This window comes from Heteronotia binoei, chromosome 13 (genome assembly GCF_032191835.1).
Source record: "Heteronotia binoei isolate CCM8104 ecotype False Entrance Well chromosome 13, APGP_CSIRO_Hbin_v1, whole genome shotgun sequence".
Classification (NCBI taxonomy): Eukaryota; Metazoa; Chordata; class Lepidosauria; order Squamata; family Gekkonidae; genus Heteronotia; species Heteronotia binoei.
In genome coordinates this window covers 9576981-9597884 of record NC_083235.1, presented here as the reverse complement: position 1 = coordinate 9597884, position 20904 = coordinate 9576981, and the positions used below count along the sequence as shown (strand labels likewise).

Here is a 20904-nt window from a genome sequence, read left to right as displayed (position 1 = left end):
CATTCAACCTCCAGAATGTCCACTTACTACCGAGCCAGTATTTTTGGAGGGAGGCCAAGCTACGTCAGCCGTGTGTTGCCCAGAAGGAGGGGAAAGGGAAGTCCAAACGGACCACCTCCCCCTTCCACTGGATCTCCTCCCTCCTCCCAGTTTCCCAAGGCTTTGCATCAACTCACAGTGCTGTTCTCACCGGCAAAAGCGCTGCTGTGTCTCCACGGTCAAGATCCAGGAGAGAGCGTCCAAGTCGGAGAGAGATGGAGATGGAATCTTCGCGTCTTTGACCTGGTCTCTCTGCCCAGCAGCCTGGCATCTCTCGCAAACACAATCTGGGGGTTGGATCAAGCGAGCGGAAGCCCCCACAGCTGTGGCTCAACTGATGCTCTGACTATGGATGACCAGGTAAGCATCTGATAGGATTGCCAAGTCCAATTCAAGAACTATCCGGGAACTTTGGGGGTGGAGCCAGGAGACTTTGGGGGCGGAGCCAGGAGACTTTGGGGTGGAGCCAGGAGCAAGGGTGTGACAACAAGCAGAACTGAACTCCAAAGGGATTTCTGGCCCTCACATTTCAAGAGACCACACACCTTTTAAAATGCCTTCCTTCCATAGGGAATCATGGATAGGGGCTCCTTCTTTTGGGGCTCATAGAATTGGACCCCCTGGTCCAATCTTTTTGAAACTTGGGGGGTATTTTGGGGAGAGGCACTGGATGCTATTCTGAAAGTTTGGTGCCTCTACCTCAAAACACACCTCCCCCAGAGCCCCAGATACCTGCAGATCAATTATCCATTATTTCCTATGGGAATAAGTCTCCATAGGCAACAATAGAGTTCCCAGCAGACATTTCCCTCCCCCAACCCGCTTTCTGATGACCCTGAAGTGGGGAAAGGGCCTTCAAACTGGGGGATTCCCTGCCCCCACTTGGGGATTGGCAACCCTAGCATCTGAACAAGTAATCTAGCAGGGAGACAGGAGAGTTTGATCCTGACTCCAGGTTCTTGCAGGAGCCTGTAAGGGTAGAGTGCGTCCCCTGCCCTGCAGTGCGCCCTAAACACAAACTCCTTCTTTTCCAAAGCCCGGGGCAGGGCGGGCTTGCCATTCTCCAAGTGCGGCCTGGAGATTTCCTGGAATCACAATGGATCTCCAGACAACAGAGATCAGTTCTCCTGGAGAAAATGGTTGATTTGGAGGGTGGTCTCAAGGGCAGTACTGCAGTCCTAAGCAATGTTCCCTCTAAGCTGCAGAGTCTTGTGAGCAAAAATTCTACTTTGTGAGCTACTGGCATTAAAGTTGTGAGCTCCTGCATAAATTTTTGTGCTCTGGGGTTATCCTGGAGAGCCAGTTTGGTGTACTGGTTAAGTGTGCGGGCTTTTATCTGGGAGAACCAGGTTTGATTCCCCACTCCTCCACTTGCATCTGCTGGAATGGCCTTGGGTCAGCCATAGCTCTGGCAGAGGTTGTCCTTAAAAGGGCAGCTGCTGTGAGAGCCCTCTCAGCCCCACCCACCTCACAGGGTGTATGTTGTGGGGGAGGAAGGGAAAGGAGATTGTGAGCCGCTCTGAGACTCTTCGGAGTGGAGGGCGGGATATAAATCCAATATCTTCATCTGCCTCACAGGGTGCCTGTTGTGGGGGAGGAAGGGAAAGGAGATTGTGAGCCTCTCTGAGACTCTTTGGAGTGGAGGGTGGGATATAAATTCTTCTTCTTCCTGAGCCAAGACAAACGTGTGAGCTGGAGGCTAAAAATCTGTGAGGGAACACTGGTCCTAAGCTCTGCTCACAACCTGAGCTCGATTTCTGGTGGAAGCTGGGTTTTCAGGTAGCCGGCTCGAGGATGACTCAGCCTTCCATCCTTCCGAGGTCGGTAAAAGGAGTCCCCAGCTTGCTGGGGGGAAAGTATAGATGACCGGGGAAGGCAAGGGCAAACCATCCCGTAAAAAGTCTGCCGTGAAAACGTTATGAAAGCAACGACACCTCAGAGTCAGAAACGACTGGTGCTTGCACAGGGGACCTTTCCTTTTCCTTTTTCCCTCAGGGGCATTATATCTCACGGAGGTGCCTCATCCCCTTAAACTTCACCCCCAAATCTCAGGAATTCCCAGCCAGGAGTTGGCAACCCCAAGGCAGGGTCTCCAAATCCTCAGTTCTTTTTTATTATTATTAGGCCATGCCCCCCAACATCACCATTGTTTCACAGAGGAACTCATGCGCATATTAGGCCACACCCCATGACACCAAGCCAGCCGGAACTTGGTTCTTGTACCTTCTTGATCAAAAAAAGCCCTGCGCACCCCATAGCTGCAACTACTTCCGTTTTCCCACCAGCCCCAGCAAAAACCTCCTAGATCAGGGGTGTCAAACATGCGGCTCGGGGGTCGCATCAGGCCCCCAGAGGGCTCCTATCAGGCCCTCGAGCAACTGGCTGTCGTCTTCTTCCTTCCCCTCTCTTGCTTCTTTCTGCATCACACTTTGTTTTGCCAGGCTTGCTCGACTGCGCAGAGCTACAGAGCAAAATGTCTATTTTCTCCGTTGGCTGAGGCTGCTCCCTTGGGGGAGGAAGGGGAGACTCTCTCAATCGCACAGCAGAGCTACTGAGCCAAGCCTCTCTTCCTTCTGTTGACTGAGGCTCCTCCCCCTCCTGCTCCCCTGGGGAAGGAAGGAAAGAGCCAGAGCTTCCTTTGCCCAGTTCCATGGATGATGATGATGATGATGATGATGATGATGATGATGATGATGATGATGATGATGATGATGATGATATTGGATTTATATCCTGCCCTCCACTCTGAATCTCAGAGTCTCAGAGCAGCTCACAATCTCCTTCCTCCCCCACAACAGACACCCTGTGAGGTGGGTGGGGCTGAGAGGGTTCTCACAGCAGCTGTCCTTTCAAGGACAACCTCTGCCAGAGCTATGGCTGACCCAAGGCCATTCCAGCAGCTGCAAGTGGAGGAGTGGAGAATCAAACCTGGTTCTCCCAGATAAGCGTCCACGCACTTAACCACTATACCAAACTGGATCCCATGGGAGAGGTTCAAAGAAAGCGCCTTTAAGACCGAGTGATAATATTTTTAAAGCATGTTTTAAGGTTAGGTTTTTAAAGAAATCTTTAATCATGTTTGTGTCCTTTATAAAGTTTATATCTCTGCTACCTGGTATTACATTTTACACATGGCCCGGCCCGACAAGGTCTCATTTATGTCAGATCCGGCCCTCATAATAAATGAGATCGACACACCTGTCGTAGATCTTTGACTGTCTTTGTCTCTTTCCTTCTCACGGTTACCGGATCTCCCTCTGGAGGTAAAGTGACCTACAGGAATCATATTTCCCAACCATTCTGTATCCCACGGAGGAAATGTTAATAATTCATTCTTAGCAACACAAACAAACAAACCACAGATCAGTCGTACAAGAAATACATGATTGTTCCCCAGAAGTTGATTTCATCTCTCAAATGGTGTACAGTTGGCAGGATGGCTGACTTGGGGTTGTGAGATTTGGGGAAGGTTGGGCTTTGGGGGAGGGGAGGGAACTTAGATTGTGAGAGGGAGGGCAAGTAGCCAGGAAACCAGGGCTTGGCTCTCGTAGCCTTTTCCTATATGCCCAGTGGGGTGCCAGTCACCACTCTGAACATAAGAACATCAGAGAAGCCATGTTGGATCAGGCCAATGGCCCATCCAGTCCAACACTGTGTCACACAGTGGCCAAAAAATCCCAGGTGCCATCAGGAGGTCCACCAGTGGTGCTAGAAGCCCTCCCACTATGCCTCTCCAAGCACCAAGAATACAGAGTGTCACTGCCCCAGACATAAGAACATAAGAGAAGCCATGTTGGATCAGGCCAATGGCCCATCCAGTCCAACACTCTGTGTCACACAGTGGCCAAAAAACCCACGTGCCATCAGGAGGTCCACCAGTGGAGCTAGAAGCCCTCCCACTGTGCCTCTCCAAGCACCAAGAATACAGAGCATCACTGCCCCAGACAGAGAGTTACAATAATGTGCTGTGGCTAAGAGCCACTGATGGACCTCTGCTCCATATGCTTATCCAATCCTTATCTGGGATCAGGAAGAAATTTTCCTCCAAGACTAGGGATCCTGGAAGGGTTTTTGCCTTCCTCTGCACATAGAGCAGAAGCGACTGAAGGAATGCGGGAGGGCGGACTGTGAATTTTCTGCATTGTGCAGGGGGTTGGACTAGATGACCCTGGGAGATATCTTCCATCTCTGTGATTTTGGGGTTCAGCAGGCTATGATGCCATAGAATCCACTCTCCAAAGCAGCCATTTTCTCCAGGTGAACCAATCCATGTAGTCTGGAGATCAGTTGTAATTCTAACTAAGTCCAGACCAATTGGTCCATTGAGCTCAATAATGTCTACTTAGACTTGCAGCGGCTCTTTTGGGTCCTTTCCTTCTGCATGCCAAGCAGAGGCTCTTCCACTGAGCCAGGGTCTCAGGTCAAGCTTTTTCTGCCTCCTGTCTGGTCCTTTTAACTGGAGATGCCGGGGATTGAACCTGGAACCTTCTGCATGCCAAGCAGAGGCTCTGCCACTGAGCCAGGGTCTCAGGTCAAGGCCTTTCTCATCACCTCCTGCCTGGTCTTTTAACTGGAGATGCTGGGGGTTGAACTTGGGACCTTCTGCATGCCAAGCAGAGTGTAAAGTACTGGGGTCGGCGCAGTAAGAGACCAGAGTCGGAGAGTGATTTCAGCAAGCTTTACTTCAGGAACACACACACAGACTGAGCTCTATTCAAACTTCCTGCTCCTTTATACAATTCTTGCCCCCTTCTGATTGGTCCTTAACTATGTACATGGATTGGCTATTTACAGGGCCCTAAGGGCCTATCAGGGTACAGTATGAGCCTAGATGTTGATTGGCTACTTATGTTTCAATCCTTCCCCTGATTGGGCACGCTTAGGCCTTCTCTGGAACCCTGGTGTGGAGTACAAGCTTGGGCTTGTTCAGCTTCCCTCCAAAAGTAACAGTTCCCTCCAAAAGTAACAGTTCTCCCATTTGAGCCTAGGACACAACACAGAGGCTCTGCCATTGGGCCAGGGTCTCACGTCAAGGTCTTTCTCATCACTTCCTGCCTGGTCCTTTGAACTGGAGATGCTGGGGGTTGAACCTGGGACCTTCTGCATGCCAAGCAGAGGCTCTGCCACTGAGCCAGGGTCTCAGGTCAAGGTCTTTCACATCACCTCCTGCCTGGTCCTTTTACCTGGAGATGCCGGGGATTGAACCTGGGACCTTCTGCATGCCAAGCAGAGGCTCTGCCACTGAAGCAAGGTCTCAGGTCAAGGTCTTTCCCATCACCTCCTGCCTGGTCCTTTTACCTGGAGATGCCGGGGATTGAACTTGGGACTTCTGCCTGCAGCTATTCAGTCAAAGGCCTTCTCCTCAATATGAGACTGATTCAATAGATGGGAGCCACTTCCAAAACACATAAACCCTTTAGCTAATTGGAAGGCTACAGAGGCTGGTTTTAGCATTAGGGTTCCTGCTTTTTTACCAGCAGGGGTGGTTGCCAAGTCCAACTCAAGAAATAGCTGGGGATTTTGGGGGCGGAGCCAGGAGACTTTGGAGGTGGAGCCAGGAGCAACGTTGTGACAAGCACAATTGAACTCTGAAGGGAGTTCTGGCCATCGCGTTTAGGGGACCACGCTCCTTCTAAACGCCTTCCCTACATTTTGGAAATAATGAAGGACAGGGGCAGGGTTGCCAGGTCTGTGTTAGAAAATACCTGGAGTCTCTGGGGGTGGATCCAGAAGAGGGCGGGGTTTGGGGAGGGGAGGGGCCTCAGCATGGTATGAAGTCCACCCTCCAGAGCAGCCATTTTCTCCAGGGAGCTTCGCTCTGCCAGCTGGAGATCAAGTGTAAAAGCAGGAGATCTCCAGGCCCCACCTGGAGGCTGGCAACCCCAGCCATAATCTGCCTGGCCTTCATCGTCTGTGCGGCCTCAGGACCGAGATAGTTCAACAAAGACTGAAGCAACAGTTGACCCAAGAGGGAAAAAATGTTCTATTTTTTTAAAGATATGCAGCTGTATATACCTCCATTTTATTTTTGGGATGTCTTGCATCCAGGGCACATCGTAAAATTTCTTCTGCAAAAACAAAAACGAGTGAATGGGCAACTCTCACACTATATTAAAAAAAAAACATTTTTTGCTCATTTCGGGGCTTGGTTTTTTTCCCACCAGCTATTTTGGTTGTTGCGCGCCTGCCCAGCCAACCAGCGACTGGATTACATTTTTCAAACTTCTGATCCTTATCTCTCGATTCTTATCTTGGTTTATACCCCTAGAACATTTTTCCTCAACCCATTAGTCATAGACCTACCACAGTCTAATCCCAAGACATTCTTGGGATATTGATTTTTATCCTATTTTAACTGGAGAGGAAGACCAAATCGAGACAAGCAACTTCCCCACATCTGCCACTTGAAAGACACGGCTGAGCAGAGATCGGAACCCGACTCTCCCTCGTCTGAAGCCTCCCTACAAGGAAGCCTTTGAGTTCCTCAAGGGTACACCCAACAAACCTGAAATCTATCTTATAGGGATCCCCTCTCCCTTTCTTGTACATGCGCACACAAGGACCTTATACTCAGGTCAGTACTGATGGTATCGCTCTGCTCTGGTAAGACCTCGCCTGGAGTCTTGTGTTCAGTTTTGGGCACCATATTTTAAGAAGGATCTAGACAAGCTAGAACAGGTCCACAGGAGGGCGACGAAGATGGTGAGGGGTCTGGAGACCAAGTCCTATGAGGAAAGGTTGAACGAGCTGGGGATGTTTAGCCTGGAGAGGAGGCGGCTGAGAGGTGATAGGATCACCATCTTCAAGTACTTGAAGGGCTGTCATCTAGAGGATGGTGTGGAATTGTTTTCTGTGGCCCCAGAAGGTAGGACAAGAACCAATGGGCTGAAGTTAAATCAGAAGGGTTTCCGGCTCAACATTAGGAAGAACTTCCTGACCATTAGAATGGTTCCTCAGTGGAACAGGCTTCCTCGAGAGGTGGTGGGCTTTCCTTCCTTGGAGGTTTTTCAGCAGAGGGTCATCTGACAGCAATGAAGATCCTGTGAATTTAGGGGGGGGGGTGTATTTGTGAGTTTCCTGCATTGTGCAGGGGGTTGGACTAGATGACCCTGGAGGTCCCTTCCAACTCTATGATTCTATGACCTATAAGGGTTGCCAACCCCCAGGTGAGACCTGAAACTCTCCCCAGAATTACAGCTGGCCTCCAGACTACAGAGATAATTTCCCCTGGAGAAAATGGTACTTTTGGAGGCAGACTCTGTGGCATTATGGTCTGCTGAAGTTCCTCCACTCCATTCCCTGAACCTCACCATCCCCAGACTCCGTCCCCCAAATCTCCAGGTGACTGCATGCCAATTCTTGTATTCCTAATTCTATTCCACATTTAGGCCTCTATCTTCTCAGACAATCGTGCTATTTGATTGCACTGCTTCAGAGTATACAATCCACCTTGAATCTCAGTGCAATAGTTAGATTCTAAGGCAGGGGTGTCAAACATACGGCCCAGGGATTGAATCAGGCCCTTGGAGGGCTCCTATCAGGCCCATGAGCAACTGGCTGTCATCTGCTTCCTTTTCCCTCTCTCTTGCTTCCTTCTGCATCACAGCTTGCTTAGCCAGGCTTGCTCAATCGCACAGGAGCTACAGAGCAAAACCTCCATTTTCTCCATTGGCTGAGGCTCCTGTCTTGGGGAGGAAAGAGGGGGGAGAGAGCTTGCTTTGCCAGGCTCTCTCAATCACACAGCAGAGCCACTGAATCCAGCCTCTCTTCCTTCTGTTGGCTGGGGATCCTCCCCCTCCTAGTCCCCTGGGGAAGGAAGGAAAGAGCCAGAACTTCCTTTGCCCAGTTCCCTGGATCCCATGGGAGAAATACAAAGAAAGCACCTTTAAGACCAACGAGTGCTAATTTTTCAAGCACGTTTTGCTTTAATTGTGTTTGTGCGTCCTTTATAAAGTTTACATCTCAGCTACCTAATCTTAAATATGGCCTGACCCGATTTGGCCTGGCCTGACAAAGTCTCATTGATGCCCGATCCAGCCCTCATAACAAATGAGTTCGACACCCCTGCTCTAAGGTAAATAATACCAGTACTAACACTAATAATAGCAACTAGATTTGTGTCCTGTAGGACCTTAGAGACCCACCAAATTTCCAGTGGAAGCTTTCAAGAGTCCCATTTCTCTTTGTCTGATATGAACGAGAAGAAAGATCCATCAGCCCTTATACTCCGGTCAGTAGGCCAGAGGGGCGTCACAAAGAATATATAAGGATGTCAAGGCTGACAGATCTTCATTCTCATTTGTATCTGACGAAGGCAGCTTTGACTCTCAACCGCTTCCACCTGGAAAATCTTGTCCGTCTCCTGGACTTGAATCTAGCTGCAATACTGCACACCAACATGGCTACCGTCTGAAATAGTAATAGTTCTCTGCAGGTTAAGGCTGCCAAGCTCCCGCCAGGGGAGGAGGATCCCCCGGTCTGGAGGGCCCCAACCCTCTGGCAGGGAGCAGGCCACCAAAGGGATCCTCGTCCCCGAAAAGCCCCGGAAGGGACGTCATCACGCACGGGACGTTCTAGGACTCACGGCGAAAACTATATGACACCACAGAGTTTTACCGCGAGTCCTAGAGTGCCCCCGGTGCGATGCTCTAGGAATAAACGGTAAAACGATATGGTACCGTAGAGTTTTACTGCAAGTCCTAGAGTGCCCCCGGTGAGATGTTCTAGGAATCGCGATAAAACCATATGGTACCACAGAGTTTTACCGCGAGTCCTAGATCATCCCCAGCACGACGTCCCTAGCGTGATGACATCACTTCCAGGCGACATTGCACCACGCATGCTTCATGTGTGACAGAAAAAAGTCCCCCGCTGCAGCAGCAGATGGACTTGGCAACCTAAGATGGGTAGCTGTATTAGTCTGGCTGTAAAAGTAGAAAAGAGCAAGAGTTCAGGAGCACCTTAAAGACTAACAACATTTATGGCAGGGGAGGAGCTTTCGTGAGCCACCGCTCCCTTCTTCACCAGCAACTCACAAAAGCGCCTCCCCTGCCACAAATTTTTGCTAGTCTTTAAGGCACTCCTGAACTCTCGCTCTTGTCTACTAGCAGCTCGATGTAAAATTATTGGGTCGCGTAGCCATATCTGGCTCCGTTCTCCTCCAACTCCCTTCCGCCTCTCTCCCCAGATGTTCAACGCCTCCTCCGTGCCGCCCGCCCCCAATGCCTCTCTCGCCATTTCCGACGGCCGCAACGATGCCTTGGCCCAAGTCGAGATCGCCATCTTGGCCTCTATCTTCCTGCTGGCCACCCTGAGCAACGGGCTGGTCCTGGGGGCACTCTCCCGCCGCCACAACCGGGCCCTGCCCATGCACCGCTTCATCCACCACCTCTGCCTGGCCGACCTGACCGTGGCCCTTTTCCAGGTGCTGCCGCAGCTCATCTGGGACATCACCGACCGCTTCCAGGGCCCGGACGTCCTGTGTCGCGCCGTCACCTACCTGCAAGTGGTGGGCATGTTCGCCTCGTCCTACGTCATCGTGGCCATGACTTACGACCGCTACCGGGCCATATGTCGGCCCATGGTGGCTTTCCGGAAGGGCCCGGCCTGTTGGTACCGGACGGTGTTGGTGGCCTGGGCCTCTTCCTTCCTCCTCGGCCTACCCCAGCTCTTCATCTTCTCCAAAAGGCAGCTACCGAGCGGAGCCCACGAATGCTGGGCTCAGTTCATCCAGCCATGGGGGCCCCGGGCCTATGTCACGTGGGTGTCCCTGATCGTCTTTGTCCTCCCCACGTGCTTCATCGCCGCCTGCCAGGGCATGATCTTCCGAGAAGTCCACCGCAGCCTGCGTCTAGGGCCGGAGGGGGCTCTAGGGAGCCGCAGCCGCCGCCAAGGGGCCTCTCCCATTTCCGGGGCCGTCACCAAGACTCTGAGGATGACGCTGGTCATCGTGCTGACCTACGTGATCTGCTGGGCTCCCTTTTTCCTCGTCCAGCTGTGGTCGGTTTGGGATCCGCAGGCGCCCATTGACAGTGAGTCCCTCTGGCAACCAGGGGTCGTTCTTTGGTCAGAATCTCAATAAAGAAAAGTTTAGGGTTGCCAAGTCCGACTCGAAAAATATCTGGAGACTTTGGGGGTGGAGCCAAGAGACTTTGGAGGTGGAGCCAGGAGACTTTGGGGCAGAGCCAGGAGCAAGGTTGTGAGAACCATAATTGAACTCTGAAGGGAGTTCTGGCTGTCACATTTAAAGGGTTCGCACACCTTTTAAATGCCTCCCTCCATTGAAATTCATGAAGGATAGGGGCACCTTCTTTTGGGGCTCATAGAGTTGGACCCCCTGGTCCAATCTTTTTGAAACTTGGAGGGCTTTTTTGAGGAAAGGCACCAGATGCTACGCTGAATATTTGGCACCTCTACCTCAAAAAACAGCCTCCCAGGAACCACAGATACTCATGGATCAATTCTCCATTATACCCTATGGGAATAAGTCTCCATAGGGAATAATGGAGTGCCCAGCAGACATTTCGTCCCCCTCACCCCCACTTTCTGATGACCCTGAAGAGGAGGGAGGGCCTCCAAACCGGGAGATCTCCCGCCCTCACCTGGGGATTGGCAGCCCGAGAAAAGTTTCTAGTTCTCAAGGCAACCTCATCTAGGGTTGCCAAGTCCAACTCAAGAAATATCTGAGGACTTTGGGGGCGGAGTCAGGAGACTTTGGAGGTGGATCCAGGAGACTTTGGGGGTGGAGCCAGGAGACTTTGGGGGTGGAGCCAGGAGCAAGGTTGTGACAAGCAGGATTGAACTCCAAAGGGAGCTCTGGCCTTCACATTTAAAGTTCCATCGCCGGTCTATTGGTTTTTCTCCCCTCTTCTCTCCGGCAGGCACGGCCTTTACCCTCCTGATGCTCCTCGCCAGCCTCAACAGCTGCACCAACCCCTGGGTTTACGCCGCCTTCAGCAGCAGCATCTCGAGCGAGCTCTGTCGGATCTTCTGCCCCAGGCTGGCTCGCCGGCGGTTCGGCTCCCTCTATGAGGACTCCAGTTTGACCGCCAGCTCCTCACTGGGACGGGATCCTCTTTCCTGAGTCTCCCAACGCCCCACCGCTGCTCCTGGGACAGAATTACGCTGAACAGGGCACAAGGCTGGACAGGGCGCTTGGGGGGGGGGGTTAGTGAGCTTGATCACGTACGCTGCTTCAAGGAATCTTCATCCAGAATCCATTTCCACGTGAAATCCTGCAGCGATCTGAGTAATGCACTTTGTACATGACGACAGACGGAACAGGCACGAGCCCTGCGATGTCTGAATACCAGTCTTTTAAAACGGGATTTTGTCAGGACACTTTCCTCGAGAATCGGTGCATTTGTGTCTGACTGGATGCAAAGCTGGTAGGCCTGAAGGCACCCAAACGTTTTGAACCCAGAATAGACTCAAATCCAAATACAATAAATATTGATTTTTTTTTGGTCATATATCTAGCCTGGCTTTAGAATTCGCGAGAGCAAACACAGACGACTCGATAGCTTAGAAAGAGTTAGGCCTTGCCTGAAGGAGATTGCTGAACAAATAGGGTTGCCAACTCTGGAGAGGGAGATTCCTGGAGATTTGGCGGGCTGAAGCTTCAGGAGGGTGTCTTTGGGGAAAGGGTGGGACCTCCGTGGGATATAATGCCCCCTAAAGTCTCCATTTTCTCTGGGGGAATGAATGTCTCTTGTTCGGAGATCAGTGGCAATTCCAGGAGATCTCCAGCCCACATCGGGAGGTTGGCAACCCTATTTTGAAGTGTATTTCTTACCGTTTTGGAAGGTGCACTGTTCAGTGCATGAGGGAAGGAAAGCATTTCTCAATTCCCAGATCCATCTGGAAGATGAAAAGAGATTTTTTTTTTTTTTGCGTGGGGAGGGGTGTGACACGATAGAAGGGAAGGAAGGAAGTCCTTCTTCACCTAAAAGGTGATTAACACATGGCATTCACTGCCGCAGGAGGTGGCGGTGGCTGCAAGTATAGCCAGCTTCAAGAGCGGATTGGATAAACATATGGAGCAGAGGTCCATCAGTGGCTCTTAGCCACAAGATAAAGATGGAACTCTCTGGGGCAGTGATGCTCTGTATTCTTGGTGCGTGGTGGGGACAACAGTGTGAGGACTTCTAGTGTCCTGGCCCCACTAATGGACCTCCTGATGGCACCTGGGTATTTTTGGTACTGCGTGACACAGAGTGTTGGACTGGATGGGCCATTGGCCTGATCCAAAATGGCTTCTCTTCTGTTCTTATGATACTTCAAAATGACTTTTATTAAGATTTTTTGCAACAGACATTATTTTAAAAACATGAGAGAAAACTGAATAGAATATCAAGAAGTTACTTCCTATTTTCTCCATGATAAATACAAGTAAAATTACAAACTTAACACTTAATCTATAACAGGGATGGCCAAGCTTGCTTAGCATAAGAGCCATATAGAATAAATGCCAGATGCACGAGGGCTGCAAGACAGGAAGGTGGGCAGGCAAATAGGTGGAGGGAGGTGGAAAGGAAGCATCTTTAAATAAGAACATAAGAACATAAGACAAGCCATGTTGGATCAGGCCAATGGCCCATCCAGTTCAACACTATGTGTCACACAGTGGCACATACACAGACTGTGGCTAATAGCCACTGAGGGACCTCTTCTCCATATTTTTATCTAACCCTCTCTTGAAGCTGGCTATGCTTGTAGCCGCCGCCACCTCCTGTGGCAGTGAATTCCACATGTTAATCCCCCTTTGTGTGAAGAAGGACTTCCTTCTATCCGTTTTAACCTGACTGCTCAGCAAGTTCATCGAATGCCCACGAGTTCTTGTATTGTGAGAAAGGGGGGAAAGTACTTCTTTCTCTTCTTTCTCCATCCCATGCATAATCTTGTCAACCTCTATCATGTCACCCCGCAGTCGACGTTACTCCAAGCTAAAGAGCCCCAAGCGTTTTAACCTTTCTTCATAGGGAAAGTGTTCCAGCCCTTTAATCATTCTAGTTGCCCTTTTCTGCACTTTCTCCAATGCTATAATATCCTTTTTGAGGTGCGGCGACCAGAACTGCACACAGTACTCCAAACGAGACCGCACCATCGATTTATACAGGGACATTATGATACTGGCTGATTTGCTTTCAATTCCCTTCCTAATAATTCCCAGCACGGCGTTGGCCTTTTTTGTTGCAATCGCACAATGCATTCTCCAAGCCACCAACCGGCTTGGCTTGGAGAAGTGGTTTAAAGAGACCAATGCCTGCTCCAAGCCAGCCACCAGGGTGGCCACACAACATGTGTGAAAGAGCCACACGCGGCAATTTGGCCTCCCCTGTTCTATAATTACCAAAAAAGAACTCTCTTTTTTTGTTATCTAATTTCCCCCTTAATCATCAAATCCAGTGTCTAATTAACAATAAATGTAGATCGTCTCTTTTCTCTAATCAAAGAAGTTAGTTTAGCCATCTCTGCAAGTTTCTAAGGCCAAACTTGCTTAACGTAAGAGCCACGTGGAATAAATGTCAGATGTTTGAGAGCCACAATACAGGAAGGGCGGTAAGGAAGGTGGAAAGAAAGCAAATAGATGGAGGAGGGAGAGGTGGAAAGAAAGCAACTCTAAATGCTTGGATAAGTGATTTAGAAGAAGACGACATTGGATTTATATAGCTGCTGGAATGGCCTTGGGTCAGCCATAGCTCTGGTAGAGGTTGTCCTTGGAAGGGCAGCTGCTGTGAGAGCTCTCTCAGCCCCACCCACCTCACAGGGTTTGATTCCCCACTCCTCCATTTGCAGCTGCTGGAATGGCCTTGGGTCAGCCACAGCTCTCACAGAGTTGTCCTTGAAAGGGCAGCTGCTGTGAGAGCCCTCTCAGCCCCACCCACCTCACGGGGTGTTTGTTGTGGGGGAGGAAGGGAAAGGAGATTGTGAGCCGCTCGGAGTGAAGGGACATAAATCCAATTTCTTCTTCTTCTTCTTCTTGAAATAGGGCTGCCATGGCTCTGCTGACTATCAGCAGAGGATGAGGGTGGGTAGAGTTGTCTCCAGGTTGGAAAACTCCTGGGGAATTTGGGGCCAGAGCCTGGAAAGGACAGGACCTCAGTGGGTTACAAGGCCGCAGAGTCCACCCTCCAAAGCATTGATTTTTCTCCTGGAGAACTGATCTCTGCAACCTGGTGATGAGCTGTAATTCTGGGGGCTACGTTTGCTCTTGATATTTAGCTTCTAACCCCGAGAAATGCCCTTACACCAAACACACCTATACTAAAATCACAGATGAAGATTTTTGCACGCGTTTATTTCACTGTAGATTTCACGTCCTAAGCAGCTTGCTTCTACATGTACGCACATCTGGTCAAATAGTCGTGTGTGCATTCATCACGTCGTAAACTGCACTTAGGGCTTGTGGAATTCGCTGCACGGCTATGTGCAAAATGTTTGATGAACGAAGCCGTCCACGTTGGAGAAGGCTGACAGGAAGTTCACCTGTCGGTAGCCACTAGATGGCGTCGTGTTATCAGTCCACCCCCCCCCCCTGCCTGCCATTGGTAGAAACTCAGTTCCATTTCCTTGGCTTTGATCCCTTGTAGCTTACTGGACTCCCCATTCTGCTCCCAGTTCCCAAAATAAACTAGCGACGACCAAGTCTCTCTCCCATTTCCACTCCTCGGCAAAGAATCTACGGGACACTGGAATATTTATACCCCCTGTCCCAAGTTGTCCGACTCGCCCCGTAGCTGCAAATACCAAGCGGGGGTGTGCAATTGCTGAAAGTTTCACCTTCCCCCTTTGACTGCCCCCACTCTCCAATCTATGCCGGCCAAGGCTGAGAATAGAACTGGAGTCAGGTTCCTGCACACGCACAGAGGCAGGCTATGCAAAGGGGCACTCGATAGATAGATAGATAAGAACAAGACAGGACGATTCCAACAATATAGATTGTGTATGGAACAAGGACAAAATATTGGGGGCAGAATTACAAAGAACTACTTCTGAGTCTGTGGAGGACTCTTCCTTCCAAGATTGTTCCTGAACTCTCAGAGCTGACCTGAAATCCACTCCTACCCTGCAAGATGATCCACGACGAATATTTGATTGAGTGCAAATTGGATCCAGAAGAACCCCGACTGCAGGATCCAGGATCCATGCCACTCCTGCCATCCGTAGTTGACGTGCCACCCAAAGGAGATACCCGGGACCCACGTGGGATCAACCAGCACCTCAAGGTAACAAGGGGTGACAAGGAACAACCTACCACTGATGGGGGCTGCCTAGGGTTTCAAATCTGCAGGAAGGTCCTGGAAATCCTCTGGAATTACACCTGATTTCCAGACTACAGAGATCGGTTCCCCTGGATAAAATGGCGGCTTTAGAGGGTGGACTTTACAGCATTATACCTCACTGAGGCTCCTCTCCAAGTTTCATCCCCAAATTCCCAAGAACTTATCAGCCCATTGGTTGCAACCCTAGATCGGTTGTTCCCGAAATTTAAGGAAATTACGTCAAATCTCCATCCCAAAGCAAGAGCAATGTGTCCCCATTAGACCTCTAAACTCCTCCCAGAACTGGAATGCATGCTCGCCCACGCTCACTGTTTGCTCAAGTTCCAGAGCCATACAGAGAGTCCAGGAATCCTGGCTCTGAAACCCCGTAAAATCCCATCTATCTTCCGGAAAACTCTCGCTAACCTGATTCTGCTTTCCCACCCACTGCAGTTGGAATTTTCCGACATCCTTGCCGAACCATCCTCGTTCCGTAGCTTCGACCGGGTCTGGACCTGGAGTGACATCGTCTTTGAGAGCTCACGGCTCTGGTGCTACCGGATCATCTCGCTGTTGTGTGCCGTGCCTGTTTCCCTCTTCTCGGGCTTTCTGTTCGCCTGCCTCGGTTGCCTGCATATTTGGTGAGATGGATGTGTGAAATAACGTTAGTCCCTTGAATTGGCCAATTCCCAAAATATCAGAATCAGCCATGGGCCTATCTCTTGATGCCTGTACTGTGTCCATTCGCTGACCATTACCAGAGTGACCTCTAATGTTTCGTGGAGGAACTTAAGGCACAGACCCATCCTGTACGGGCGTGGATGAACTGCACTGGCTACCCATTGAGTACCAGATCCGGATCAAGGTGTTGGTATTTACCTTTAAAGCCCTATACGGTCAGGGGCCAGCATACCTTTGGGATTGCCTCTCCCTGTATGAGCCCCGTAGGTCCTTATGATCAGTAACCCCAACACCTTTGGTAATACCTGGCCCAGAGACGTCCATGTGGCCTTGAGGAGGGCCAATGTGGCCATTCCCCTGCCTGGTGGAATGAGCTCCCCCTGGAGATCCCGGGCCCTGCGGAATCTGCTCCAATTCCGCAGGGCCTGTAAAACAGAGCTCTTTCGCCAGGCTTTCAGCTGAGGCAGTGGGTGTCACTTGTTACCAGTCTTCCCCCCTCATTCCATCGCAGCGCTACAAGACCTGCTGGGCCCGGACAATAGGCCATGTCCGTGAGGTAGAATTTGCCATCTTAGTCTTTGTAATTTTAGATTTTATATATTTTAAATTGGTCTTTTATTGTTTTTACTGTTGACTGTTTCTATTATGTAACCCGCCTGAGCCTGTTCTATGGGAAGGGCAGGCTAAAAATTGAGTAAAGCAAACGAATGCATTAATACATAATAAATAAACAACAGCAGTAGGCCAAGTTTTTGCACAGTGGTTTCTAAACTGTGCTGCTCTTGAGGGGGCTGCCAATGGGAAAACTGGAAATGGAGGACAATCTTTACTGAATGGCAGTTTGCTCACTCATCCTGATTATTCCTTGGCAAAATCCTGCTCCGGAGAAATCGGTGTGTGGCCTAGGGCGAGACTCCCCCGTGCAATGCCTACGTCACCATGGTACTGCAGCACTGTGGCTCCACCCAGTTCCTAAGAAGCTCAGCAGGCACCAAAGGAAGTACTGCTGGGCACCACATGCTCACAGGCACCACATTGGGGAAACTTTGCTCTAGGGTAGGGGTGTCAAACATGCAGTTTGGGGGCTGAATCAGGCCCTCGGAGGGCTCCTATCAGGCCCCCAAGCAAATAGCTGTCATCTGCTTCCTTCTCCCTCTCTCTTGCTTCCTTCTGCATCACAGCTTGCTTTGCAAGGCTTGCTCAATCACACAGGAGCTACAGAGCAAAGTCTCTATTTTCTCCATTGGCTGAGGCTCCCCACTTGGGGAGGAAGGGGGGGAGGGAGAGCTATCTTTGCCAGGCTTGCTCAATCGCACAGGAGTTACAGAACAAAGTCTCTATTTTCTCCACTGGCTGAGGCTCCCCCCTTGGGGAGGAAGGGGGGAGGAATAGCTTGTTTGCTAGGCTCTCTCAATTGCACAGCAGAGCTACTGCCAAGTCTCTCTTATTTCTATTGGCTGAAGCCTCCCCAGTCCCCTGGGGAAGGAAGGAAAGAGCCAGAGCTTCCTTTGCCCAGTCCCTTGGATCCCATGGGAGAGATACAAAGAAAGCATCTTTAAGACCAATGAGTGCTAACATTTCAAGCATGTTTTAAGTTTTTTAAAAAATATATATATTTGTATTTGTTTGTGTTTTTAATAAAATTTATACCTCTGCTACCTAATCTTAAATAGTTACACACGTGGCCCTGCCTAACATGACCAGGCCAACCCAACATGGCCCGGCCCAACAAGGTCTCATTTATGTCAGATCTAGCCCTCAAAACAAATGAGTTCGACACCCCTGCTCTAGGGGGTTGAGGGACTGCTTGGCAATGTCCTGCATAAGCCATGTACGAACCCTATAACACAGGGGTGTCAAACATGCAGTCTGCCTCGGTTGCTCCTATCAGGCCCCCGAGCAACTGGCTGCCATCTGCTTCCTTCCCCCTCTTTCTTGCTTCCTTCTGCTTTGCAAGGCTTGCTCAATTGCACAGGAGCTGCAGAACAAAGCCTCTATTTTCTCCATTGGCTGAGGCTCCTCCCTTGTGGGGGGGGGAGGCAGAGCTTGCTTTGACAGGCTCTCTCAATCGCACAGCAGAGCTACTGAGGCAAGTCTCAAGATTAAGTTGCAGCCCTCGTGCAGCCCCCAAAACAGGCCACCAGAGGGCAGACTTTATTGCAGCCCTCTTCTCTTTCTCTGCTGGTTCGCCATAGGTCATGGTGCAGCTCAAGACTACAGGAACAAGCTTCTGTCTGCAGCGCCCTCTGCTGGACAAGAAAAGGATGGCCCGAGAGGATTGGAGCCTATTTGCTTAAACAGGATAAAACGTGATCCCTGAAAGACCAGCGCATTTTATTTTAGCATAAATATTTGCAAGCCAAAAGCCACGTTGTCAGGGCGCTGGCTCGTAAAATGTTATGCAGCGATTAAATTGTTAGGCTAAAGATGCCACAACGGTGCCTCTCTGCTATTTTGGCTGCAGGCGTCTTTCTGCCGGGAATTTGAACGGGACAGAGAGGTCAGGTTAGTTGAGCTGTTGCAGCCACATCACACCATCCAAAGAGAATAACAACACCGTTGCTGAAAACCTTGGGGTGCAAGTCTTGGAATGTGTGTGATGTTAGTCATTGGTTCTCTCCAAGCCGGCTATTGTCACTCTATAGCAGGGGTGGCCGAATTTGCTTAATGTAAGAGCCACATAGAATAAATGTCAGATGTTTGAGAGCCGCAAGACGTGAACGTCAGGTGTTCGAAAGCTGCAAGACAGGAAAGAAAGGAAGGAAAGAGGGAGGGAGGGAGGGAGGAAGGAAGGAAGGAAGGAAGGAAGGAAGGAAGGAAGGAAGGAAGGAAGGAAGGAAGGAAGGAAGGAAGGAAGGAAGGAAGGAAGGAAAATAGATGGAGGAGAGACAGATGGAAAGAAAGGAACTTTAACTTTAAATACATTCTCCAAGCCGCCAGCTGGCTTGGCGAAGTGATTTAAAGAGAGAAATGCCTTCTCCAAGCTGGCCAAGAGGGCAGTGGGGGCTTCAAAAGCCACACAATATGTGTGAAAGAGCCACATGTGGCTCCCAAGCCACAGTTGGGCCACCCCTGTTCAGGAGGTGGTGGGCTCTCCTTCCTTGGAGGTTTTTCAACAGAGGCTAGATGGCCACCTGACAGCAATAAAGATCCTGTGAATTTAGGGGGAGGTGTTTGTGAGTTTCCTGCATTGTGCAGGGGGTTGGACTAGATGGTCCTGGAGGTTCTGTCCAACTCTAGGATTCTATTAGGAAGAACTTCCTGACCATCAGAGGGGTTCCTCAGTGGAACACGCTTCCTCCTTGGGAGGTGGTGGGCTCCCCTTGGAGGTTTTTCAACAGAGGCTGGATGGCCATCTGACAGCAATGAGGGATCCTGTGAATTTCGGGGGAGGTGTTTGTGAGTTTCCTGCAGTGTGCAGGGGGGTTGGACTAGATGGAGGTCCCTTCCAACTCTATTATTCTGATTCCTTCCTTCCTTCCTTGCAGCTCTCAAACACCTGACGTTCACATCTTGCAGCTCTCAAACATCTGACATTTATTCAATGTGGCTCTTACATTAAGCGAATCTGTCCACCTCGGTTTAGAGTGTTTTTACTAAGTAATCCTTAGCAGCTGTCCTGCAGGGTGGGTTCCTTACCTTGTGTCCTATGCAACAGAGAGGTGACTATTGCAGGAGGACGGGAAAGGGAGCCTTTCGTAATTCCCCCCCCCCTCGTCTTCTTCCCCCAGGTGTGTGATGCCCTGCATCCAGCTGTGCACCATGGCAATGCCCCCCGTCCGCACCCTCTGGGCCAGCGTCCTGGACGTCATCGTCGCCCCCCTCTTTGCCAGCCTGGGACGCTGCTGCAGCGCCATCTACCTCACCGTCACCCAGAAGTAGCTCCCCAGGAGTCAAACCTGGCCTGCGAGAACTCTGTTCCCCCTCCTCTTCGGACGGATCCAACGCTGATGCTCAATTCCACACGAGAGGACACACTGAATGGGAACTGTGAACTTCGGGCTTAGGGTGGGGGTGTGAAACTGGGAAAGGGAAGCAAATCGGAGGGCAAGAAAAAGCGGACTTTTGCGGGCTGCTCTGGACGGATGCCTTTTCTAAGTTTGGAGGCAGAACTTTAATTGCGACGGCGAGGACTCCCTTTGGAGTTCAATGGTGCTTGTCACACCCTTGCTCCTGGCTCCACCCCCAAAATCTCCTGGCTCCACCCCCAAAGTCCCCAGATATTTCTTCAATTGGACCTGGCAAACTGACACAGAATCCCCCTTTCAAAGGTGCCATTTTCTCCAGGGGAACTGATTGCCGTAGCCTGGAGATTAGTGGTGATTCTGGGGGATCTCCAGGCCCCACCTGGAGGTTGGCAAGTCTAGTTAGGGATCAGGTGGGCCTTTGGGATTAGCTCCCCAAAGCAGGCATTTGTGGGTGGGGGAACTGCAGAGAGGGGTCAACACCACACACAATGCTGGGTTTTGGAAGAACAGATCCTGCAGTTCTGTGGGAAGAAACCTTTTCCCTTCTCCAGCCTTCCTTCTCTTAGCTGGCATTTGAATTGTATGCAGCCTCAGCCTTTTAATAAAATGACAACATTTGTCTCAACCATGATTTCACCTGGTTTTCTGCCCCCAAACCAGCACTAATTGAGGGATGGGGGAAAGAGGGCCTTTCTGAGATTTTAAAATTGTGAAACGTCTGTATTGGGCCATTAGAATCCAGAGCAAAATCTGTGTAACATCTTCCATTGGGGGCCAACCAAAATGTCTCTCGACGTTCTGCAGGCTTTTGTGTTCATCAAACCTCTTCATCAGGCCTGCAGAATGTTGAGAGTCATTTCGTTGCAGAATGCTGAGAATTTGCAGGACATTGAGAGTCATTTCGGTTGTAAAATGTTGAGAGTTTGCAGGATGTTGAGAGTCATTTTGGTTGC

General features: G+C 50.4%; 2 protein-coding genes across 2 annotated transcripts; both read left to right on the top strand.

The window, feature by feature from the left end:
* Positions 1-387: 387 nt before the first annotated feature.
* On the top strand, positions 388-11130 carry AVPR2 (arginine vasopressin receptor 2). The gene is given in 4 exon segments (XM_060253203.1): positions 388-399; positions 9147-9245; positions 9248-10070; positions 10920-11130. Coding segments are annotated over 4 exon segments (1137 nt in total). The 3' UTR covers positions 11123-11130.
* Positions 11131-15068: 3938 nt separating this feature from the next.
* LOC132581559 (caveolin-2-like) lies at positions 15069-19902 on the top strand. Its single transcript, XM_060252868.1, has 3 exons — positions 15069-15266; positions 15756-15943; positions 19715-19902. The coding sequence occupies exons 1-3, from the start codon at positions 15114-15116 to the stop codon at positions 19863-19865; spliced, it is 492 nt and encodes a 163-aa protein (XP_060108851.1). The 5' UTR covers positions 15069-15113; the 3' UTR covers positions 19866-19902.
* Positions 19903-20904: the final 1002 nt, after the last annotated feature.

Excerpts from the sequence above, each read along its gene's own strand:
- LOC132581559 (XM_060252868.1), top strand. The coding sequence starts at position 15,114 with ATGATCCACGACGAATATTTGATTGAGTGCAAATTGGATCCAGAAGAA. Across the intron at positions 15,267-15,755 it reads GGATCAACCAGCACCTCAAG|TTGGAATTTTCCGACATCCT; the intron begins GTAACAAGGGGT and ends CACCCACTGCAG. Across the intron at positions 15,944-19,714 it reads CTCGGTTGCCTGCATATTTG|GTGTGTGATGCCCTGCATCC; the intron begins GTGAGATGGATG and ends TTCTTCCCCCAG.